The 16,899-nt window shown below is 42.9% G+C and overlaps 1 protein-coding gene across 1 annotated transcript in view; it reads right to left on the bottom strand.

Annotated features, from left to right (window-relative positions):
- THSD7A (thrombospondin type 1 domain containing 7A) overlaps positions 1-13,524 on the bottom strand; it is a 266,931-nt gene extending 253,407 nt beyond the window's left edge. Inside the window, exon 1 of the mRNA XM_066584966.1 lies at positions 13,173-13,524. Within this exon, the coding sequence (XP_066441063.1) occupies positions 13,173-13,311 (139 nt within the window). The 5' untranslated portion in view covers positions 13,312-13,524. The remainder of the gene's footprint in view (positions 1-13,172) is intronic.
- Positions 13,525-16,899: the final 3,375 nt, after the last annotated feature.

Here is a 16,899-nt window from a genome sequence, read left to right as displayed (position 1 = left end):
AAAGTCTTTAAAGCAAAGTCATTTAAGTGACCTTCTTGATTAAAATCAGAAAGAAATCCTGTGATGGTTATAGAAAAAATCGTTCCTTTGAAACAATATTGTCTGCAAAATACAACAAGCTTTGTGATGTTCTTCTGAAATAGGTTGTCAGGGTGATGAAGAGAGAAAAGAGGCTCGCTTCTAAGATGGGTAACATCAACAGCAACATGATTACAGAACAAGAGAGTCTCGGAAGAATGACTTGGGATGCCTCTCCTGGCTTTATCTGCATTCGAGAAATGAAGATGGGGAATTGGGAGCAATGGGCCTAAGTTGGCCATAACTGTTGGATAGCAATTGCTTCCAACTCCAGAGACCTCACTTAAAAGGACTATATCAAGATTTCAAGTCATTTCCTATCCAAAGGATGGGGGGAAACTTGCTGATCAGTGGGGGTCTCATCACTAAGACCGATCCCAAGAACAGGCTTCCCTTGTTTCCAGTCTTACCCACTGTGGGGTTACTGTACTCCCCGCAGTGAGAAGAAGACTGAATGGAGTGCTGGTCATATAAGTGCACCAGCACTTTGTTCACTTTCAATGGGACCATGAAGATAGCCAAGCAACACCTGTTTGGGTATTTACATTAGCCCCATTGAAATTCATGATGCACTGACTGAGCATGCTCAGCCAGCGCTCTGTTCATTTTAATGTCACCAAGGGCAGGAAGAAGCAACCCCTGCAGTGACAGAGCAGGCCACGGCATTCCTATTCTCGAGATCAGTGGGAGTCTCAGTGATGAGCCCCCCACTGATCAGCAGGTTATCCCTTATGCTGCGGATAGGGGGAAACTTGTAATCTTGGTACAGCCCATTTAAAGCTCCTGGGCTCCAATGCAAAATTTTTAACAGAACCATGCATCAACACGGGTGCACAACGTTTTTTGGTGTGAGAGCCACATTGCCATACTGAATCACTTCAAAGAGCTGTAAGAGTATACTGCTCTGAGACATTTATGGTATATCCTAAGTATATTTCATAATAAATCAAAGTCACTTCCAGCACTCCCACCTATTGGGATAATGGTCACCTTCCCCTTCAATCAGCACTCTAGAGAGGAGACATGGCTCTCTCCAACGTAGATGATAGATGTCAAGATAATGGCCTGGCATTTCACAAGTCCTATAATGGAGAGAGCTGCCTGCATATATGGTTCCTCTACCTCATATACTCATTTCTGGAGTGCCGAACAGGTCAAGAGACTTTATTCTTAGGGCACCCAGCCATGGCTACAAATTAGTGCAGAATTAGTAATTGTCCGCTCCTGTTGTCCTGCTATGTGCCACTTCTCTTCACCCTGACATGGAAATTACATGTGAGCAGCTACGCATATTTCTGTATCCAGATAATTGGGGCCGCACAGAAAGGCATTGTGGGTCGTATTCTGTACACCCCTGAATTAGCAAAGGGTAACTTCTGATGTTTTAAATTTTTAAAGGAATGCTTAATGCAAAACCGATATACTGTGTTCTAACTAGTGCAAGGTCAGAGGGGGCAGAGCATGACACAGGGTTCAAGAAATCCCAAAAGGAGGATCCCCATATCATGCTCACCCCCTCAGACCCTGCACTAACAGGAAACATTGTATCAGATTTGCCTTAAGTGAAATGGTTTGATACAAACAATAAGGAGAGCCATTACTAATGGACTGTGTGATGGAAGCTACTGGAAAACCCTATGTTATTACTAAAAAGTTATAGTGTTTTCAGTAAAATATGTTCCCCATGCAGTAAAATAATAATTCATCATATATTCACCTTTCCTGACTCCCGCTGTTTCCTACAGCACTACTCTGGGTCTCCCCTGTGATGTCATGCTTATAGGCTCCCCCAGCGGGTAACGCAACATCACTGCCGCCGGAACCAATGGTTGAGCTCAATGTGCGGTTGCCGAGCTCTGTTATTGGTTGCAAGGCCTGTAACATTTTGTAAACTGATCGAGGCTGCAGCCTGTAAATAAACGAAGGACTGAGCAGCAGCACGGGTCACAGCAGAAGCAGGGAGAGGTGAGTATATGCCAATTTGTTATTTTACTGCATGGGGAACATACTTTAACTAAAAATATATAACTAGGGCCACCCCTTTAAACAGTTGTATTCTTCTTTTATAAACTTCATTTTGATCACTGCAGTGGGTCTAGTAATCTCTGAACCAGCAGGACCTCTGAATTAAGCTGATGGGTTCCTGGCGCTTTGAAAATTGCCAGGAGCAGTTCAATTCTTCATCACTGATCCAATCATAAGAACATACACTACAGAATATAATGATGATCCTATTCCTAAAAGTCAACCTTCCCCTGATTAAGATGCAGTGTAAATCATAGTTTTCATAATCAGAATACACTGATAAACCCCATAATGATCCAAGCTCCTATCTTATTATGTTGGCACATGACATCACAAGCAGATATTGATAGTATGGCAATAGATTTTGAACCTTCCCATTAATATCCATGAAATGCTGTTTCCGTGACAGATGGCAGCAGAGGGGTGGTCTGACAAAATGGCGGCTGACATGAAAGTATATAATCGAATTCCTCTATGTGGAAAAAAATTGAAGAAACTGACAGCCATCAACGTTTGCTGAAGGTTTATGGAGACCAAACAGTGAATGCTAGCAGAGTCATGCGATGGATGACATGCTTCAATAGTGGCTATGGCTATATGAAAGACAAGCTAAGTTCCGAATGGCCATTTACAGCTTTCACATGCACAGGATAGGGGGTAACTTGCTAATTAGGGAATTCCTGTAGATCTCAAGAACGGAGGTTCCATGTCCCCCATTCTACTCACTGTAGGGTTACTGCACCCATACAGGTAGGAGTCTAAATTAAGTGCTAGTCGCACAAGCACACTGACGCTCCCTTCAGTTTCAATTGGATGGCAGATATACCCCAGCGGCAAGCCCTCAGGTTTTTCCATCAGCCCCGTTGACATGAATGGAGCGCCAATGGTGCATGTGAAGCCAGCACTGTGGAGGGAGAAGCGACAATGACAGGCAGATTGAATACTAGACCCCCGTTTTTGAGATCAATGGGGGTCTCAGCGGTGAGCCGCCCACTGATCAGCAAGTTATCCCTTATCCTGTGGATAGGGAAATGACTTGTAATCTTGGTATAACCCCTCTAATCTTCAAATCCAAATAAAAGAAGTGCCCACTTCTGGGATGCCAACCTCGATGGCCAGAGGTGGTGCAATATACCGTGGCCATTCACTGGCATACAAGGGATACAGTAATGCAAAAGTACATTGACCGACAATGCAAAAGCTTCCATACATTGGCACTAACAGAACTCAGGAGGGACAAAATGCAATGACTCCCTTCATCTTCACTCCTGTCCACAGGAAGGGGAACAATAATGAGCTCTCTAGGTGCCGCAAAATGCCTCGGAGTTAAAATAATCCAGTTCAGATTGCATTGATCAGTCATGGTCAATAGTAATAGTCGCTCTGGGGCATGTGTAGGCCATCTTACCCAAATTGACCTGCCAGGTCCACTCAACAGCAACTGCAGTGTGGGCTGCAAAGTAGTTTTCCTTATATACCCCCTTCCCTCTTTGAATATTCTTAGCAATTCAGTAGCCCTGGCTTATAAATAGGTAGAGTCTTATGTTTGGGTCTATGATAGAGTCGCTCCTGCCCAACAATTGGTATTTTTTAAGAGCCACCCGGACTGAGCAATTAAATTAAGTTTGATAAAACACTTTGCAGATGCCATCAATTAAAGCAGGCTAATCAGTTATATGTTCTTTCCACTATGTGTCTAGGTAAGGATTTTTTATAATATGCAGGACTTTGTATATGAATCTATGACTTCATACATTTAACATAAAATATGTAAATATCTAAAAAAACAACCTCTTTCGCCTTCTATCTCTACAGAAAGCCTTCTATCACATTCACCAAAGGGGTGTTCTTATTAGTTCATGAACCTGGAGCCTGACAAGCTACGATCCAGAGTCATAAGTTAGGAATATAGCCTCACCAATCACTATAGCCCGGATGTCATGGCATGTAATAAAGACGAGTCAAAGGTTGGCTGCAGAGCACAGGGCGCAATATCTGTAAATTATTGTCCACAAGCCATTAGGGTTTTGATTACGAAAGTTCAATTTAATTTATAAATGGAACAGAAAAAGGGCAGAAGACAAAGAAGAAAGGTGAAAATGATGAGATAAGGCGAATGGCTGTAAAACTGCAACTGTAGATCTGAATACATTTCCCATTTGATATATGGCAGATTGTGTATGAGAGAAAGATCAATGCATAGACTATCAGCAATACCCATAGAACTATAGATATTGGGTTTATCTAAATGGTATCAACACTCAACCACCCATCTCTTGGCAGCAATAGTGGAATATCTTTGAGCTGAGATCTCCACTGAATGGAAAAATGAAGGGGCCAAATGTTATCCCAGTTCACCTTTAAGGCTATGTACACCTTCATACTCTTTTTTTTCTTTAGATTAATGAGTTTTCGGAAATGAAGACTTTTTGAAATGGAGTTTCATTAAAAATTTGTGATTGTTTGCATTCCATGCTTGTATTGTTTCCAAGGTACTGCAGACTGGAGGACTGAAGTCTTAGTAAATTCAGTTAGAGTAAGCTGACAGCTTCTCCCCAATCTGCTCCCTGTTGTGAATATGTATTCACTGCCTTTCCACTGAACTATTAAAGATGTATGACAGGCTGGGAACGCCGTCTCTCTCAGGCAGACGCCTGCTACGTTATGAACCCCACTGAAGCTAATCACTCTGCACTTAACTATCTGCGGAAAAAAAAAAAAAAATACAGACTACTACTGCTTGACAGCACCAGGAAAAAGCTTTTGCACTCTCAACGCCATGTTTTTTGACCAGGGAGACAAGAACCGCCGACTGTTTGCTTACTAGTGAAGACACGCCCGATTCTGGATGGTCCAGGACATAGCCAGAGCCATGGTCACTGGCCGGGAGTCAATAATGTATTTTCCAATTTATACACAATTCTGTACACCTCTAAACTAAAAGATGTATGACAGTGCTGGGGGATGGGGAAAGAAAGCAGAGCAGAGAAAGCTACTATTACAGAGGGCTGTAATTACAATGTAAGTTTAACCTTGCTGTGACAAGGCTCCATAGACCTTTTATATGGATTAGTTACCATAAAAAAGTCAGCCTGTTGGACAGCAGACAAGACCAGTTTCTCTATTAGCTCCACAAAGTGAAGAGGAGTTGGAGGAGGTTGTACCCAAGGGTTTATCTTGTGGACTATATCAGCAGGAGGTGGGGAGGTGTTTATATTGCTATACATCCTTCTTATTCATATGGATGAGGACATGTAAGCAAACAATCAATCAATCCCCATCTGCCACCAAGCTCTATGAGATCAACACGTGCAGAGCCGAAGGACTATTATGATATAAGATTATCCATCAGAACTAATAAAGTTCTGATATACCTTTTGCATGGACCAGTTTCCATGAACCTTTAGCATCTTGGACAGTTAAGACCTTGGGTTACTTTATCAACCTCACATTGGAGGCCTGTCTGTTGGTGAAGCAATCTTTTAGAATTTGTGCAGTACCCAAATGTCTACCTTGTGGAACCTAACTTCAGGAGGTGGGCAAGTATCTATGATATCTATATACCCTTCTTATCCATATGGATGAGGGCATATACATAAACACTTCACCATCTGCCTATGGAGATCCATAGGCTCTTTGTATTGATTAATTTGCATAAGCATTTCAGAACCTTGGACAGCAGGCGGCATTGCCTCCTCTATCAGCTCCACATAGGAGGCCTTGCACTTTCAAAAAGAAGTCATATAAAACTGGACAGCCTCTTTTTCCAATGGATAAAAAATGATAATTACACGCAGCTTGCAGAATTTACAAATGAACTTTGTAGACTGCGTGAAAAAGAACATTAAATTAATATATTAAATGTGTCTTGGCTTGCGGTGATACAAAGACCATTCTTGCAGGGCGAGCCCCACAGAGTGCCGAGATGACCCTTTCTGTTACTGGAGGACAAAGTGCACTGGCCTTAGTAACACATGCCAAGGGCTCGAGTGGGTCACGCAGTCCTCCAGAGGGACTATCAGACAGTGACAAATGGCTTTGTAGCCCAGATGCTCTGTGTCTTATTAGCGGACAATGCATTCTGTATCAATCTCAGTGTATACACATTGTAATAATAAAGAAGACTCATTTGGCAGGTTCACTTGTCAGACCCTTAGACTCGGACCTGGACACTACGTCAAACTTAATAACTCCACAATACAAGGGGTCTAGTTAGGGAAACATAACGATGTGGCAGATCTTCTTTGAGTTTAGATGGATTAAGGCATTATTATAATGGAGATAAGAAAGTGTATGAACTGTACCTTGTAGTAGACGTAGTAGTAAATGTGGTAGATGTATCTTGTAGTAGATGTAATAGATGTACCTTGCAGTAGATGGTTCTGGGGCCGCATTTATTTTATGAGCTTGGTTCTGGTATAGTATCTTTGTACAGAGGTTAATTCCGGTGTTGTATTGATCTTATGAGCTTGGTTCTGGTGTTGTATTTAGTTACTTAACTTGGTTGTGGTGCTGTTTGTATATCATACGTTTGGTTCGGGTGCCGTTCTTTTGTTGTATGCTTGGTTCCAGTACAGCATTTATTCACTGAGCTGTTCTCTTGCAGCTTTCTGCACAAGCAGAAAACAGGCAGATTGCACATCAATGCAATATAAATCATTTTATTTTTATGATGGGGCAGCAAACATTCAGCACAGGGTACCATCTAAGCTAAGGCTAGCTTTGCCTATAGTAGATGTCCTAGATGTACATTGTATAGATGTAGTAGATATACTGCACCCAGTAGTAGATATAGGCTACAACTACACACAACGTTTTCCGATGAGGGAAAAATTAATGTGTGACTTTCGACAATTACAAAAATTTTTGGAAATGGTGGAATAGTTGTGCACTTTTTTCCTGTGACACAAAGTCATTGCAATGCCCAAGTATATAGAGCAAGGTCTATACGCTGACATTTGGTTGCCTATGAATCACTGTATAACTACTGAATTACCACAACCGTATCATAATATTTCCCTATAGGCAACAAGATCATGAAGAACCATCAGATGAAAAATGTGACCAGTACTTTTTGCATTGGCTACAAGGTTACTTGTGACTTTGTCCATGTAGGCAAAAATTGAAGACATTACCGTTACCGTAATCCCCGATTTTACCGCAATTCACAGTTATAAAGAGATACACAATAGTCTATACCTGAAAATAGGAAGCTGTAAAAAAGAGCTGGATACAAAGGAAGCAATGAATATCTATGAACGACCAAAGGTCAATCAAATATAGGATGTGTGAATAGCTAACGCTCTGTAAATAATGGCTCCTCTTGATGGAAGAGCTGATGATTAGGTTTAGGCTTAAAATTAGAGAAAGTAGCTGATAAGTGGGGCACAGCTGTAGATTGATTTATTGTAAAGGTCCCTATATTGGAACTGACACCCATTATTATTGTCATCGGGGGCTTTGAGGTTAAAGCTTTTAGTACATACAAGCTAATCCCAATACAGATGTGACTATGGGCGATGTGCTTGAGCCATTTATTGGGTGGTTTTACCCAAAGACGTTGGACTGCTTCTGGGACATCTTGTAGTTTTTAGTTGGTTTGGTTACTGATTTAGTGAGGATTATGGATATCTGACTGGTCGGCAGTCAGTATGGACTAGTTGGAGGTGAAAGAATAAATGGATCATGTTGGGTAGGGATTAGGAGGTGATGGCAATCGGTTATTGTTCCTTGTTAGCAGCTATTTCAGGCTGGGGAAAGACTGACTCTACAATGGTATCATTGACTTTTGAGTTCCTACTTAGGGTAGCTTTACATGGGCCAAGTATTGTCCCAATGGTCACCCGATATAGCACATGTAAGCAATAGTTGGAAACACGGACACACAAAGTGACAAGCGAGAATTCATTAACTAGTTGCCTCATTTCAGGTCACCTAAAAATTGTTGTTGGTTGATTAATTATTTGGTGTTGAGAGGCAATCATTTGTCTTTCAACGACTATCCAATAACTCTTCAGGATGATCTGTGCTTCAGCGACTGCAAAATTGAACAAGAATCACTGTATAAAAGCCGACAAACAGTTGTTTGTATACTTGAGCGACTATTTTGAGGATCTTTTCTGGTGCTACCCTGTGTAAAGTCACCCTTACATATCTATATGTGTAATTCAAGTCAGTCCGTCGTCTTATAACACTACTAGAAGTTCAGCGCTCCTTTAGAACACCTTCTCTCCTACAGGGATATTCCAAACATTTACTATTGATGACCTATCCTCAGGATAGGTCATCAATGGTCCATAGGATCCACGCCAATCAGCTGATCCTATGGCCTGAGGTTAGTACAGCAGGACTGAACATCCACATCGGAAGAATGACAAAGAAGTCTTAACTTAAGGCCAGACCCACAAGAATGGGTCAGATTCCATATGTGGATTTCCACAGCGGAAGACCTGCAATACATTGCGGAAAGTAATTGTGAATGGCCACTGAAGATCCCGGATATGATCGTTTTTCCATGCGGATGTACGCAATGCACAGCGTATCTTCTATGCGGAAAAAAAGATCTCTCGCTCCTCTTCAGCTGGTATTCCAGCTTTTCTGTCTATTTTCCTATGAAGTAGCGAGCGTTTCCACCACTGATACGCAATGTTAATTGCGCATGGATGATGGAACACTTGCGTCTATTGACTTGCCGTCCATGCGTAATCCGTAAATAGAGCAGGATGTGACTTTTCTTCCTCTCGCGGAATATGCAATTCCTTCCATCTGAGTGAACCGGCAAACGTTCATGCCTTTCAATGCCTGCATATTACCGTATATCATTCATGGGGACACCGATCGCGAATCCGCAATTCAAATCCACTTGTGTGAGCCTGGCCTAATCCCCAGACTCAGCAGCCACCTAATTTCAGCCCATAAGCTTAGCTCACAGGTATAAAAGTAGGTGACAGATTCCCTTTAACCCTTTCCAATCCAATTTGTTGTATCCTGGTTTTCCTAGGGGGCTTACTCTTTTTCCGCCATTATACAACAGTGCTATCTGCTGGCTAAAGCTAGTACTGCATGAGGTGACACGTTGGATAGGCTCCGGCAGCAGAGAGGCTGGTAATATACAGTAAGAGAACCTCGACGGACGTCTTACAACATCGGAGCTGTACAGCCTTAAATCATAATGTCTTCAGAGGTCAGACAGTGGATTGGAAAGGGTTAAATACTAATAATGATAATAGTATTCATATACTTATATACACACTCTATATATGCCATGCAAATTAGTAAAATGTGAGACAGGTAGAGGCACGTGTCACCATCCTGACATGTCTGTTTTAGTACATGCTTGCATTCCCCATGAAATAACAAATCCGGAGTATCTTTTCTTGCAACCCCTTGTGTGGATCCTCGGTTATTCCTCCTAGAAATATGCATAAATTGACAATCGGGTGTTACTAGTTGGGTGTGTAATGTCAAATTCTGACAGTTACGTCTGATCCGCCCCTTACAGGGCAACCAACCTACAGATGAGTGAATGGGAGAGGTGCAGGACACAGTAGAATGGTGGTGACCAGACAAAGCTGTCATGGCAGAACAGGTGGAAATGGCGCAGCAAGGTGACAAAGATCGCCTCCTATTCCGACTGATTCTGCCTAAAAGCATGATAGGCCATCAATAGTTTACAACCAGACAATGCCCTTAATATAGTCCAGTCGCAGCATGAGCAACCCCCTCTTCTTTATATCAGTGTCATAGAGGTGGTAAGAGTAACCCACCATTTTTTTTACCCTCGGGTCTTCACCATTAGGAAACAAACATGAAGATTATTAAAAAATGTGGGTAGAGCAGAAGGTAATAGAAGTGGTCCTTACTGGGTTCCATTGAATTCAAGGGGTATGTAATAATAGGCAGCATGTATAGCGCGTGACAATAGTGAACGCAGTTGTGCTTATTTAGTGTACGGCCTTTCCCAGATGGAACAGTTCTGTAATTCCCAGATTCATTTCATAATCGCACTCACATCTACTGGGTCTACAACTAGCACAAACCCTTGAGGCAACGGCTGGGTTAAGACAAATCAAAGAATGAGTACCTTCCATTATGGTGATAAGCTGTGCTATCAGTGAGATGGAAAGCTAACCCAATTTACAGAGGCTTAGCAGTCTGTGTCACATATACTCCGCACTCCCAGCTCATCAAGGCAGCTTTGTATTGCATCAATATGAGCACAACCATCCGGAACATATACAGTTAAACATGGCACCAACTTCCCCACATCCTCCAGAACTGCAGATGTAGCAGAGCTGAATCTGTTATTGAACTGTATGATTTGTGTCTGGGCAGCCCTATATAGAGCAACAATGCTGTGGTGCTAGTCGATGCGTTCTGCTCTGCTGCAGCTGACAAGCCCAGCTCTGCTACCTCTATTGCTATATAAATAGGCCACATGTTTGGCACCAATGTATCATATTCTCCACGTTGTATTTGCAACAGTTGCATTACAATAGACCATTCAATTAAGCACGATTCATCAAGGACAATAGTTCATATCATCCTCCTGTCATTCAAATCTGGACCAGTCTGTTACCCTAATAATCTCCATTATTTGTATTCTAGTTGCTTTGTCAAAGCCTTTTATGCAAAGTCCCACATTGTGTGCAAACAGCACTAATTAAGCTTCTGTTGAAGCCAATGAAAACACATCCTGATCATTTTCCCTCCTCCACCCACATGACACAAAGGATCGCCCAGTACCACATTTGCCCTGGCATCAGTAGGGCAGAGAGCTGCTGTGCCCTTGCGTTGGATTCATCCTCCTTTAATCTTTCCATTGTGCATCTGGATACATGTAGAATATACAAGATGTAATCTAAAAGCCAGATCCAGTGCTATATCTCAGCACTGGTGTCTGATATTGAAATAACACGTACAGCGTACTGGAATAGGAAGGCATGGATGCACGACATGAGGATATGGGCTCCTGGGGGCCCCAGACCATGGATCCCCATGCAATTTTGTGTTGTGGCCCCTGTAAGAGAGAGAGAGTAAAACCCAATTGCAAAGTTGAAGAGTAGCACGTGAGAAGCAGAAATCCGCTTTCCGCGTCTATCTACATCCCGTGGGACCGCCGCTATGACTGAAATAAGGAAAGCGTACATGAAGTGGCCTCCTTCTGCTAGGATATATGCATGGATCCGTCATTAGATCTGTGTTCATTGCAGGGTCCCTCAATGCGGATCGGTACCTAGCTCTCCTGCGGACGATGGTGGATGACTTCCTGGATGATTTGCTCCTATCTTAGTAGAAGGAGACCACTTCGGGTATGCGTTCCTTACTTCAGTCCTAGCAAGGGACTTAAAGTGCGTTTAGACGGTACGATTAGTCGCTTAGCGTTCATTTCATGCAAACATGAAAATCATGGCTCGTTCACTAATCGTTCGGCTTGAATACCGATCCTTCAGTCGTTCTTATTCACGTATATAGCGAACAACTGAATGACTTAGCGAGCGAACGATCTGCCTGTATAAGTCGTTAGGTATAGAAGTACCCTTAGAGAGAAGCGGAAAGTGGATTTCTGCTTCTCCCGTGCTGCTCTTCAACTTTGTAGTTGGGTTTTACTCTCTATCTCTTACCGGGGCCACAACGCAAAATTGAAATCCATGTTCCGGGGCCACCATCATGCAGCGCATCCATGCCTTCCTATTTAAGTACACTAGTGTTATTTCAGTATAGGACACCAGTACTGAGCTATAGCGCTGGATCCGGCTTTTTGACTACACCCTATATATATCTAATTGTAAGTGGATCGCCTTTCACAACACCATTGCAATGGAAGTTTTTATTTCTTCTTTTTATCTTCACTTGATATATTATATGCTATGTTAAGGTCCATTAACCAGTGTGAACTGTGCAATGACTGGGCATAGTTGTTGATGATTTTCAGTCTGACCCAGGCCAGTGCCACCCACAACGATACATGGCATGCTCCATGAGCATCTCTTATACAAAGCCAATCAAGCCTACAATAATGGTCATTGGATTACAACCACTGTAAAACATCTCCTAGTACAATGCAGAGCAGAAGTAACGGGCGTCTGCCGACTGTTGTGCCTGTCACACTGCGAAATGATGTCCTGGAGAAATCTCATTTTCTAAATGTATGTCACTGTGAAATGCAAACTTGTCACTTTGGTCAAATAAGAAATCAGGCCAGCTGGAAAGTTTCATTCTGCAGCTCTAGAGACGATCAACTAAAAGCGGAGTCAATGCAAAGTGTACCAACATAGACTATGTACAGATGTAGCAAATGTTAACTTGACATTTAACGTGTCATTGATACAAATGCATTTTTATTTAGTTTGACTTTTAATGTGATGCGATATCACGGTGGGCCGGACCATCAGGGTGGTTTATTTACACTTTGAATTACTTTATAATGGGTTTTGTCCTTGTAAAATAAGAGAACAACAGCTATTTAATGGGTTAAGATGACAGTTTGAGCTGTGCTATTACAGCCAAGCTAAAATGTTACTGTAACTTAACTGCAATTTGCTACAATGTTGCAAATTCAGTTATCAGGATGTGCCAGTCATGTTAACAATTGCTACATCTGTAACCAGCAGTTCTGCCACATTCACCTGAAAGCAGCCTAGTGACCCTTTGGACAATGCACTTTATCTGTCACGTGGACCATCCAAACATAAGCTTATCAAGCGTACAGTAGAGCTGGTGGATTGTGGAAGATGACAGATAGATAGATAGATAGATAGATAGATAGATAGATAGATAGATAGATAGATAGATAGATAGATAGATAGATAGATAGATAGATAGATAGATAGATAGATAGATAGATAGATAGATAGATAGATAGATAGATAGATAGATAGATAGATAGATAGATAGATAGATAGATAGATAGATAGGATAGATAGATGCAACCCATTAGGCAAATAAAACTTAACATCTATTGAATCAGCCTTCCCAGGTATTAAAACTTGACCCACCATCGTCTCCATAACCTGACACATCCACATATAAAGAAGACACAATAAGATTATAGTCTCCAGCTGACTTACCGGTCTTCCACAGATATATACTTTTGCTGTCATGTTCGCCCTGTGAATCCGCTTGCCATAAAGCCACCACCAGGATAAGCACAATCACTCCACAGCAGGAATTAGGGAACGATGAAGAGCATCTTCCTGGAAGACCCATTGCCTTTCGGAAAAGGCAGATATGTGGTTGCAGGTCGAACACAATGGGGAAAGCTCCACTTGAAATGGTGTTTACCCCTCAGTTGTCCTTTATTGTGTCAGCACTGAGGAGCAGAGCTCTCTCCAGCTATTGTGCAGGCCAGTTGAGCAGGAAAACCCATTTAACACCAAGGAACAATAGAGGAGCATTGAGCTTGTGCTGATGCTGAGGCTTCTGTGTGTGTATTGTCAGGCTCTGCTACATCCTCCTTCTATTCACTGGCTAGTGGCAGTTTTCCATCAGCTAAAAGGGAGACAGCTGTCCGCAGGGGGCTCCAGCTGACTGAACAGGTTATCTTGGTCTGGGAGGTTGCAGGAATAAATTATACCAGCTGGAGAAAAGAAAAAAAAAAGGGAAATTCTGAAAAAGCGTGAAAGAGAGAAAAAAAACAGAAGCAAGCAAGCAAGCTCACATATGACTGCAGGAGCTCAGATGCCTCTCCACTAAAACAATGCTGTGAATGAAAGCACAATCTGTAGGAGCAGAGCATCACAGGAGGCCGGGGATTAAGTCATGTCAGGTCATTATATAGATGGGCAACAGGGAAGGAATGCTTTGTCAGGAATGTGATGGGAAGTCATGGTAAGAGGAAGGGAACAATAATAATATGCATACTAATAATAAGATAAAACAATAAATAATAGTTACAATACATTGTTGTAAAAAGTAGTGATGCAAATGTATTAATATAAACATAAAATAATCACTATAGTAATAATAATAGTACATATAAAATAATAATAAGTGAAAGAAACAAAAACAACAATATTACAACTAATAATAATAATAAGTCAAAGCAATAAGAGCAATAATATAGTAACATAGTATGTAAGGCTGAAAAAAGACATATATCCATCCAGTTCAGACTATTATCCCCCAATGTTGATCCAGAGGAAGGCAAAAAAAAAACAACAAGGAGGTAGATGCCAATTTTCCCCATTTGAGGCTGGATTCAAACGAACGTATATCGGCTCGGTTTTCACGCCGAGCCGATATATGTTTTCCTCATCTGCAGGGGGGGGATGGAAGAGCCAGGAGCAGGAACTGAGCTCCCGCCCCCTCTCCACGCCTCTGCACTATTTGCAATGAAAGGATGCGGGACGGGGGTGTGGCTAAGTTGCGAGAATTAGCCTCGCCCCGTCCCACCTCTCCCCATTGCAAATAGTGCAGAGGGGCGGAGAGGAGGCAGAGAGGGGGCGGCAGCTCAGTTCCTGCTCCTGGCTCTTCCAGCCTCCCCCCCCCCCCCCCGCAGATGAGGACGATGTATATCGGCTCGGCGTGAAAACCGAGCCAATATACGTTCGTGTGAATCCAGCCTAAAGGCGCCTTCACACAACAGTTTTTATGTTCAGTTTTTTTGAGAGCACAAAACAGGAGTGAGTCTAAAATACAGAAGACATGCAAATCTTTCCATTATACTTTCTGTCCACTCCTGGCTTTGTCTCACAAAAAACTGAACATAAAAACGGTTGTGTGAATAAACCCTGAAAATGGACACCCACTGGCGATATGTACTATCTTGCGCTGCGAGAGCAAGTGAAAACACTCGCCTTGCAGCGCAAGAAAGACGCCGGAATGAGACCATGATATCGCCAGTCTTTTCAATGGGGCCAGCGGCAGCAGCGCTAGCCCCATTGAAAAGATATGGAGAATACCGCGGACTTCTGCCACAGCTGTCACAGCTGTGGCAGAACTGCAGCATGCTATCCCATCGCTTTCAATGGGATCGGCGCTGCTGCTGGTCCCATTGAAAGCAGTGTTTTTTGGCAAACCCTGCAGTATGATTTTCGGGGAAGGGCTTGAAATATAAGCACTTCCCTGAAAATAATCAATAAGTGGTTAAAAAAGTTTAAAAAAAGTACCTCTCTGCCGCTCACACGTGACCTCCGGCTGGCTCCTTGACACTGCTATCCAGCACTTTTAGCAGGTGGGGATTTAAAAATCCCTGCCTCCTGAAAGGGCTGTACTGATTGGCTGAGCGCTCAGCCAATAACAGCTAGTGCTTAGCTATTGGCTGAGCACTCAGCCAATTACAGATAGTGCTTAGCTATTCATTCATGAATAACACTATCTTAGCTATTCATGAATGAATAGCTAAGCACTATCTGTGACAGCTGTGGCAGAAGTCCACGGTATTCTCCATATCTTTTCAATGGGGCTAGCGCTGCTGCCGCTGGCCCCATTGAAAAGACTGACGATATCCCGGCATCATCCTGTTTTTTTTCTCACACTGCAAGGTGAGAGTTTTCACTTGCTCTCGCAGCGCAATGGAGAAAAAAATGCCAGTGGGTGTACGCCCTAATGGAAAAATGCTTTCCTGACTCCAATCTGGCAAATGGAATAATCCCCGGATCACCGCCCCTTCTGAAGTTAATAATGATTATAACACATACTGTTGTATCACCCAAGAACAGTGTCCAGGCCCCTCTTGTACTCTTAGATCGACTTTGTGATCACCACATCCTGAGGACTTATTCAGACGGGCGTATACCGGTCGGCTTTTAACGCCCGGCCAATATACACTGCCCTTCTCTGCAAGGGGAGTAGACGGGATAGGAGCCAGTGCACTGAACTCTCACCCCCTCTCCGCCCTCTCTCTGCCCTGTTTCTGCCCCTCGCCACTGTTTGCAATGAGAGGGGGCGGAACTTAGCTCCACCCCCATCCCACTGATTACAAACAGTGGCGAGGGGTGGAGAGGGGGCGGGAGCTCAGTGCACTGCTCTATGCCCGTCCCGTCCCTCCTCCCCCTGCAGAGAGTGGCAGCGTATATCGGCCGGGCATGAAAACCCGACTGATATATGTCCGTCTGAATAAGCCCTCAGTCAGAGAGTTCCATAGTCTCACTATTCTTACAGTAAAGAACCCCCTTCTATGTCGGTGATGAAACCTGCTTTCCTCTAGACGTAGAGAGCACCCCCTTGTTAGTCACAGTCCTGGGTATAAATAGATGATAGGAGAGATCTCTATATTGTCCCCTGATATATTATATATAGTTATTAGGTCGCCCCTCAGCCGTCTTTTTTTCGAAAATAAATAATTTTTATAACCTCTCTGGTTATTGTAGTCCGCCCATTTCATGTATTACTTTAGTTGCCTTCCTTTGTACCCGCCCAAGCTCCGATATGTCCTGCTTGAGTACCGATGCCCAAAACTCTCCACAATATTCCATGTGTGGTCTGACCAGAGGAAAATTATATTGGCTCCCATAGGAGTCTATGGCAGCGGCCATAGTCCAGCCAGGAAGATAGTTCCAGGACTATCTTTCCTGCCTGATGTAAAAGCGCCCGGCCAGGCGCTGTTACGCCATGGGAATACGCCGCGGGAATCCAATGCATCAGTTGGTAGCGTATATCGTCTGGCCGTGAAAACGACGGGCAATATACGCTCATGTGAATAAGCCCTTAGACATCATTAATTAATAGTATTAGAAGTAGTAGCTGCTGTATTTGTAACATTTTTGTTATTCACTGTTAGGACTAAAAACTTGCCAAAACTCCCAATTTCCATGGGACTTTCATGCCAAGCACATTGCAGAAGGGGTGGGGCTT

Source organism: Eleutherodactylus coqui, chromosome 12, assembly GCF_035609145.1.
Source record: "Eleutherodactylus coqui strain aEleCoq1 chromosome 12, aEleCoq1.hap1, whole genome shotgun sequence".
In the NCBI taxonomy this organism is placed as follows: domain Eukaryota; kingdom Metazoa; phylum Chordata; class Amphibia; order Anura; family Eleutherodactylidae; genus Eleutherodactylus; species Eleutherodactylus coqui.
Note: the sequence above shows the minus strand (reverse complement) of the source record. Positions and strands in the feature narration are given on the sequence as shown.